The 8699-nt window shown below is 43.9% G+C and overlaps 1 protein-coding gene and 1 non-coding gene across 2 annotated transcripts; one reads left to right on the top strand and one right to left on the bottom strand.

Moving 5' to 3' along the window:
* SAP18 (Sin3A associated protein 18) lies at positions 1-7484 on the bottom strand. The gene is made up of 4 exons (XM_004054234.5): positions 6921-7484; positions 6607-6716; positions 677-799; positions 1-417 (listed from the first exon to the last, which is right to left on the bottom strand). The coding sequence occupies exons 1-4, from the start codon at positions 7047-7049 to the stop codon at positions 261-263; spliced, it is 519 nt and encodes a 172-aa protein (XP_004054282.1). The 5' UTR covers positions 7050-7484; the 3' UTR covers positions 1-260.
* Positions 7485-7644: 160 nt separating this feature from the next.
* Positions 7645-7716, top strand: LOC115930465 (small nucleolar RNA SNORD27). Its single transcript, XR_004067101.1, has one exon. It is a non-coding gene; the product is annotated as a small nucleolar RNA SNORD27 (small nucleolar RNA).
* Positions 7717-8699: the final 983 nt, after the last annotated feature.

The raw sequence follows: 8699 nt of genomic DNA, 5'->3' as shown, positions 1-8699 counted from the left end.
TGATTACACACATATATTTAACAGTACAATTTTACACAGAATGCTAAGAGCACTTTTCTTCATATTTTACAGAAGGGCTTGAAACATACAGACTATTCGTAATCATACAATAGCACATCCAAATCTAATTCCTAAATAGATGATGCATTGTAATTTGTTTAGAATTTAAAGGCTTAATGGCAATAATCAGGGGAGGAAGAAGAGTAAGTTTATTTTACATAACTGATGGAAAAATAAATTCAAGAAATAGTAAATAGAATTTAATATGGTCTCATGCGCCCTGAAGGAGGTGGTGCCCGATTTGGAGGGGTAATTGCTATGTCCAAGTAATCTCCTATCTGGAACTTCTGCGACTGCAGGGTCATGGAATCATCAGTCCCCTTTCTGCCAGACATGGTGCTGCCAATCTCCTTAACTCTGCAAGAAAGAAAATCAACTGTTAATGGATCCAAATCAATGAAACCCAGTATGTACTACAAAGTGAATATGGCACTGGATTTGCTCCATCATTTTATAACACAGTTCCAAAATTTAACTACTTTATTAAGCCAAACCACGTATTAATATAAACCCATATTCTCCCATTAACAAGATTCATTGAAGGAGTTATCTGTATCAGTTAAAACATACTAAAAACAAAGAGATTACAGGACTTAAAAATGAGAAGTTAACCTACCGATAGCCAGGTCTTTTAACATCTGTAAAAACGATTGCAAAATTGAAGTGAGTGCCCTTCTTTCTAGCTTCTGGGTAGACTTCTTTTACTAAGCTTGTCAGTTCTTTCAAGGTTGCATCCATCCTGGATTTTTTTTAAAAAAGACATTTACATTTGCTTAATCAGCAATAATATTAAAAGGGATACTGACAATGAGTTAATTACATATATCTGAGTTGTGACTTACATTAGAAACTGCCAGGATCTTATACTAGAGTTTAATTTTAAAGCAGCTAAAAATACTATTTGCCTCCAAAAACTCCATGTACCAGCCTTACTGCTGGAAATTTCAATTAATTAGACTCTTAGTGCTAAAAGGGACTTTAGAGATTCTATATGCTATCTTCTGTTGCTACACAACACCTTATGGCCTAGTGATTTACCTAAGGGTAACTAGTCCGAATAAATCCAAATATGCAAAATAGATGTATCCCATTAGTTCTAAGACATGTACCCTTCCACATTTTAGCATCTCTGAAATTGGAATGTATCTTAGAATCAATGTACTAGGAAAGCATTTTCATACTGACATTTTGTTTCGTTTTTGAGAGAGTCTCGCTTTGTCACCCAGGCTAGAGTGCAGTGGCGTGACCTCGGCTCACTGCAACCTCCGCCTCCCAGGTTCAAGCAATCCTCCTGCCTCAGCCTCCTGAGTAGCTGGGATTACAGATGCCCACCACCATGCCCAAGTAATTTTTGTATTTTTAGTAGAGACAGGGTTTCACCATGTTGGCCATACTGATCTCGAACTCCTGACTTCAAGTGATCCACCTATCTTGGCCTCCCAAAGTGCTGGGATTGATTACAAGCGTGAGCCACTGCGCCCAGCCAGATGTGTTTCTTCTTTCTTAGATAGAATCTTAAGTTTTACAACAGATAAGAGTCCTAGAGCCAATGAAATATACAAAATTTTCTTACGATGAAGCACAGGCTCTTGTCACAATAAAGTTTCTTACCCTGCAAATATTGATTTGAATGCAACTTTCATATAGTCCCCTGAGCTAATAGAGAACAATCTGAAAAAATATTTCAAAATATAAGCATCTTAGAAATAACCTAGTATACATTTTTTTGCCAGGTGCGGTGGCTCATGCCTGTAATCCCAGCACTTTGGGAGGCCAAGGCAGGTAGATCACCTGAGGCCAGGAGCTCAAGTTCGAGAGAAGCCTGGCCAACATGGTGAAACCCCGTTTCTACTAAAAATCCAAAAATTAGCCAGGCATTGTGGCACACATCTGTAGCCTATAATCCCAGCTACTCGAGAGGCTGAGACAAGAGAATCGCTTGACCTGGGAGGTGGAGGCTGCAGTGAGCCAAGACTGTGCCACTGTGCTCCAGCCTGGGTGACAGACTGAGACTCTGTCTCAAAAACAAAAAAACCTGAAGTCACATTGGTTTATCTGTCTCAGAGGTGACTTTTTTTTTAACCTGATATTTTGATGTTAATTATTCTGTATCAATTATAGGTTCAGTATCCCTTACCTAAAATACATGGGACTAGAAGTGTTTCGGGTTTTTTCAAATTTTAGAATTTTTGCATATATGTAAGATACCTTGGGGTTGTGACCCAAGTTTAAATAAGAAACTCATTTGTTTCAAACATACCTTATACGCAGCTGGAATATAATTTTATACATCATTTTAAGTAATTTTGTGCATGAAAGGAAGTTTGGTGCACGCCTGTAATCCCAGCTACTCAGGAGGCTGAGGCAGGAGAATCGCTTATATCTGGGAGGCAGAGGTTGCAGTGAGCCGAGATCGCGCCACTGCACTCCAGCCTGGACGACAGAGCAAGACTCTGTCTCAAAAAAAAAAAAAAAAGAGGAAGAAGTTTGTGTCAAGAACTTATGTGTGCAATTTTCCACCAGTGTCACGTCAGCTCTCAAAGTTTCAGATTTTGTGGCATTTCAGATTTTGGACTTGCGATGCTCAATCTATGTTCTGATACACAGTACATACTTATGATGACATATACCAGAAAGAATTTTTTCCTTTCTAAAAATATTTTCAATATTGTCTTGCTCTTAATTAATTTGGGGGATTTATATCACACCTTTTATCAGTTCTGACAGTGTGAAACCTATACAAGCTTCCCACCTTCTAAGGACTGTCTTTCCAGACCAACAATTGGAGTGCCAAGTGTTGCTTTTTCATCACTAGTCAGAAGCTTGAGGAGAGGGTGGGGTTCAGTACTTGTGTCAGCTTGACGAAGTTACAGTCCCCAGATACTCAACCAAACACTAACCTAGGTATTGCTGTGAGATATTTTATAGATGTGACTAAAGTCAACAAACAACTGACCTTAAATTCAGAGGTCTATCCTATATAATCTGGGTAGACCTGATTCTATTAGTTGAAAGGCCCTAAGAGCAGCCTTTCCTTCCTGAGAACCTGCCCTACAGATTTGACAATTAAGGGCCTAGACAGCCCCCACAATCACATAAGCCAATTCTTTGCAATAAAGCTCCTTTTTTTTTTTTTTTTGAGATGGAGTCTCACTCTGTCGCCCAGGCTGGAGTGCAGTGGCACTGATCTCGGCTCACTGCAACCTCTGCCACCTGGGTTCAAGCAATTCTCCTGCCTCAGCCTCCCAAGTAGTTGGGATTACAGGCACCCGCCACCACGCCTGGCTAATTTTTGTATTTTTAGCAGAGGCGGGGTTTCACCACGTTGGCCAGGCCGGTCTCCAACTCCTGACCTCATGACCCGCCCACCTCGGCTTCCCAAAGTGCTGGGATTACAGGCCTGAGCCACCGCGCCCAGCAGAAATAAATCTCTTAACACATCTCTCCCAATTCTGTTTTTCTGGCTGAGCCCTGATTGACTTTGGTGAACACAGCCTGCCTCTACTGGGCTCCTCTGGACTTCCACTCCTGTTTCCATAACTTGTCTTGGGACTGCCTATTTAACCCCACAGTCTACTTCTCCAAATTGAGAATTTCCAGTACATGTTAACTAATTTTCCCTCATTACTATTTCTGGGAGTGAGGGCAGGCCTTTGTGTTACCCCCATACCAATCATCCAGTCTTTCAGAATCTTTTCTTTGGCCACCATTTTGAGATATAACTTAAAGTTGTTCCTTCTTTGTTTGGTTGCAATTTATGGACGGTATAGTTTAGGACAGGATTTTTTTGGTAATTTTTTTTCTTGATTCAGAGTGGAAGGTCTGTGGAACAACCTCACCCTGCCATTTTAACCCTAAAAATCACTCTATTCATCCGCTTTCCCTGATAAAAGGACTTACTACAGGGAGGAGCAGTACTGTCTTGACTTTATACCCTCAGGATCTAAGCACACACAGCACCTGGCAAATAGGAACTCTTGTTGGAAGAAACATACACTTTAATTTCTGAAGAGATTTTCATCAAGTCATTATTCAACAGTTCTTCCATATAAGCTAAATCAACCTTCCTAGAACACTTACCCTTGAGTGTTGCTTAAGTACAGGTATCATACTACTACATAAATTTAACAAGCACCTCCAAATAAGACAAGTAAGGTCCCAATCTTCAAGGGATTAGCTCTAGTGTACAGGGCTTAAATAGCTTAAAATTATACATCTTTTGGGGAATATAAAATAGTGCAGCTGCTGTGAAAAAGTTTGGTGGTTCCTCAAAAATTAAACAAAGTTAACATATGACCCAGTAATCCCCTCCTAGGTACATACCCAAAAGAACTGAAAGCAGCGACACAAACACATTTGTATGCCAATGTTCCCAGCAGCATTATTCACAATGGCAAAAAAGGTGAAACAACCCAAGTGTCCATCAATAGATGAGTACATATGTGATGCACACATACAATGAAATGATTCAGCCTTGACAAGGCTAAATGGATGCTACAACATTAACCCTAAAAACACCATGAAATAAGCCAAAATGACGAATACTGTAATGAGTTCACTGAAATGAAATATGCAGAATAGGCAAATTCATATACGGACAGATAATACATTAGAGGCTACCAAGGGATGGGGCAGGGGAGGAATGGGAAATTATTAATAGGCAGAGTGTCCTTAAAAGGGTACTGGCACAGTGGGCATGGTGGTGTGTGCCTGTAGTCCCAGCTGCTTGAGCCAAGGAGCTCAAATCCAGCTTGGGGAACAGAGCAAGACTCTGTCTCTTTAAAAATTAAAAAAAGGCAGGATGGGGTACAGGGTTTCTGTTGGAGGGAGGGATAAAAACTTGTAGAAACAGTGGTTGCACAACAATTTGAATGCTATTAATGCCACCAAATTGTACACTTAGAAATGGTTAATGACCAGGTGCGGTGGCTCACACCTGTAAACCTACCACTTTGGGAGGCCAAGGTGGGTGGATCATTTGAGGTCAGGAGTTCGAGACCAGCCTGGCCAACATGGTGAAACCCTGTCTCTACTAAAAATACAAAAATTAGCCAGGCGTGGTGGCGGGCGCCTGTAATCTCAGCTACTGAGGAGGCTGAGGCGTGAGAATCGCTTGAACCCGGGAGGCAGAGGTTGCAGTGAGCTGAGATCGCGCCACTGCACTCCAGCCTGGGTGACACAGTGAGACTCAAAAAATAAAAATAAATGGTTAACACAGCAAATTTTGTTATACAGGCACACACATATATATTCTGAGACAGAGTCTCGCTCTGTCGCCCAGGCTGGAGTACAGTGGCGCAATCTCAGCTCACTGCAACTTCCACTTCCCAGGTTCAAGCGATCCCCCTGCCTCAGTCTCCCAATTAGCTGGGATTACAATTCTGCGCCACCACACCCGGCTAATTTTTGCATTTTTAGTAGAGACAGGGTTTCATCACGCTGGCCAGACTGGTCTCGAACTCCTGACCTCAAGTGATCCGCCAGCCTCAGCCTCCCAAAGTGCTGGGATTACAAGGCATAAGCCACCGTGCCTGGCTTGTTATATATCTTTTCATCACAATAAAAAATTTATTTTAGGCCGGGCGCGGTAGCTCACACCTTAATCCCAGCACTTTGGGAGGCTGAGGCAGGCAGATCACTTGAGGTCAAGAGATCGAGACCAGCCTGGTCAATACGGTGAAACCCCATCTCTACTAAAAATACAAAAATTAGCCAGGCGTGGTGGTGGGCACCTGTAATCCCAGCTACTTGGGAGGCTGAGTCAGAAGAATCAATTGAATCCAGGAAGTGGAGGTTGCAGTGAGCCGAGATGGCACCACTGCACTCCAGCCTGGGCAACAGAGCAAGACTCTGTCTCAGAAATATATATAGAGAGTATATACATATATTTTTCAATTACACACCTTTTACTTATACTAAAAAGCCATTATGGTGTCAATCCAAGGAGTTATGTGCAGCGCTAAAGACAAGCCCGCAGTAGTTTGTAGGGAGGTACACCCAAGAGATAAACATTCAGGAACCATCTTCACTAAACACATATCAAAAGCTTTTCCATTAACCCTTAGAGAAGAAATAACTCGGGTTTTGGTAGTTTATTTTTCACTTTTGGTGCTTTGGTACCTAAGGCTTAATATTATGTGGAAATGCTCTTTGAGAATAACAAATACCACTCGACAGCATCACTCTCCCTTACCATGTTGTCCTAGTGCAATTTATTTGACTATGAGTCCCTTTAGGGCAGATACTACAACTTAATTATCTACCTATCACTTTTGTACCTAGCAGCCATAACAGTGACAGCAATCTTGGGTCTGTCCATTCTTAACCGCCCAAAAGTTGCAACATTAATCACAAAAGCGTTACAATACGGGCAAATCTCCTTTCACCTAACAACAAAAACTTCTAACTTCCTGAAAGCTGAGTCCGAAGGCCCCAACTGGAGAATTGAAATTGAAATCAGGGAGAATAACTCTACACTGGCAAAGGCAATTAACTGTTGTTCCAGGTTCCCGGCCCGGGTCCCTGAGGCCACCCCGCCCTCCTCACCAAGTGTAGATCTGCAACTCGCTGGACGGTACATTTCCCCGGGAGAACTCGTCCATTCGGTGGTGGCGGCCGTTATTGGTGGTGAAGACCCGTAGCAACAGTGGGCATGTCTGAGGGAGAGAGAAAACGGAAGGGCAGAAGTTAAAAACACCAGCTGCGAACCCGGAGCTCATCTCTCTTCCCGAGGCGTTGCGGCCTCCGAGCCGCCCCGAGACCGAAAACACCATCTCCTCCAGCACACAGGCCGCGCCTCTGCACCCTGCGGGGCTCATCCCCAACCTCTTCCCGGACCCCAAAGCGGAGAGGGCCTTCACCTTCTCGCGGTCGATCGGTTTCTCCGGCTCCTTCTTAATTTCCTCCTGGGTAACGCGCGACTCCACCGCCATCTTCCTCCTACGGCCTGCGAGACGCTCGCCCTGACCTCCGACCCCTGCAGCGAGCATGAGCAAGAAGTCTCTCACGAGCAGAAGCTCGACACTTTATAGTCCGCCAGGGGCTGGGCGGGGCGTCTCCTGGCGCAGGCGCACTTCCGTGCGTGGTGTGCGAGCGGGAGTGCGCCTGCGTGTTGCGACTTCGGGAAAAGGCGGGTGCTGACGTCCGCGGGGAGGAGGTGCTTAGCGTCCGTCGCCTAGCAGTTGGTTGCCGGGATGTTTTTTTCCCTTAAATATTCACAGGCGACATACGCTTAAGGTGGCGTTTTCATGCGTAATGACGAAAACCTTATTGGACACAAAACGTTCCTTTATTAGCAACATATAGATCTTTCTGATGAAAGAACAGGCCCGCGATACCAGCCCCTGAGGTAAGCCGGAAGAGGGGCCGCCAGCGTACGTGGTCATGGAGCGATCCTTCCAGCCACACACAGTTCGGGTGGCTTAGAGACCTGAACGCGTACAGCAAATCCAGAACTTGTAGGAAATAACGTTCTAGAATATCTTCAGGACTTATGGGTGGGAATATATGATACAAAAACAACTAACTTGAAGCAATTGATTTGACTGGGTTACGACAAAAATAATCTGACCTTCAAAATACGTAACTCCATGATGAACCCAAAATGCCAAGTATATGACTGAACTTACAAGTGATACCATCTTACGACTGAAGAGTGGGAAAAAAAATACATCATAAGAGAGAAGCCACACAGTAGAAATTTGTTACACATATGATTGACAAAGGCAATTATCCAGAATATATAGGATCTAAACAGACAACCCAATCGAAAAATGGATAAAATTACTGAACAGGTGCTTTGGCAATGACAAAATCCAGATAGTCAACAAACATGTAAGGTGCGCAAGCGCATTACAAATCAGGGAAATGCATTAAAACCACGATTAGTTTCAATTGATTGGTTTTTAAACCACACCCACTAGATTGGCAAAAATTAGGAACTCTGACCGGGCGTGGTGGTGGCTCACGCCTGTAATCCCAGCATTTTGGGAGGCGGAGGCAGGCGGATTATTTGACCTCCTGACTTCCGACTTGAGGCCAGGAGTTTGAGACAAGCCTGGCCAACACGATGAGACCCCGTCTCCACTAAAAATACAAAAAAAAAAAAAAAATTAGCCGAGAGTGGTGGCAGGCGCCTGTGATTCCACCTACTGGGAAGGCAGAGGCAGGAGAATTGCCTGAATCCGGGAGGCGGAGGTTACAGGTTACAGTGAGTGGAGATCATGCCACTGCAGTCCAGCAACCTAGATGACAGAGTGAGACTCGTCTCAAAAAAAAAAAAAAAAAAAAAAAATACCGCCGGTCACAGTGGCTTACCCCAGTAATCCCAGCACTTTGGGAGGTCAAGACGGGTGGATCACTTGAAGTCAGGAGTTCGAGACCAGCCTAACCAACATGGTGAAGCCCCGTCTCTACTAAAAATGCAAAATTAGCCACTCGTGGTGTCAGAAGCCTGTAATCCCAGCTACTTGGGAGGCTGAGGCAGGAGAATCGCTTGAACCCGGAGGTGAAGGCTGCAGTGAGCCAAGATCACGCCATTGTACTCCAGTCTGGGCAACAAGAGCAAAACTGCAAAACGCCGTCTTAAAACAAACAAAAAATCTAGGAACTCTGACAGTAGCAAGTGTTTGTAGGCTACT

The sequence above is a fragment of the Gorilla gorilla genome, chromosome 14 (genome assembly GCF_029281585.2).
Source record: "Gorilla gorilla gorilla isolate KB3781 chromosome 14, NHGRI_mGorGor1-v2.1_pri, whole genome shotgun sequence".
Taxonomy (NCBI): domain Eukaryota; kingdom Metazoa; phylum Chordata; class Mammalia; order Primates; family Hominidae; genus Gorilla; species Gorilla gorilla.
The sequence above is the reverse complement of the archived record's forward strand: the minus strand, read 5'-3'. Positions and strand labels throughout refer to the sequence as shown.

What these genes read in the sequence shown, in the direction of transcription:
- SAP18 (XM_004054234.5), bottom strand. Translation starts at nt 7,049, where the DNA reads ATGCTCGCTGCAGGGGTCGGAGGTCAGGGCGAGCGTCTCGCAGGCCGT. An exon ending in AACCGATCGACCGCGAGAAG is followed by an intron (nt 6,717 to 6,920) that starts GTGAAGGCCCTC and finishes TCTCTCCCTCAG; the next exon opens with ACATGCCCACTGTTGCTACG. An exon ending in GAGTTGCAGATCTACACTTG is followed by an intron (nt 800 to 6,606) that starts GTGAGGAGGGCG and finishes AAAAAAATCCAG; the next exon opens with GATGGATGCAACCTTGAAAG.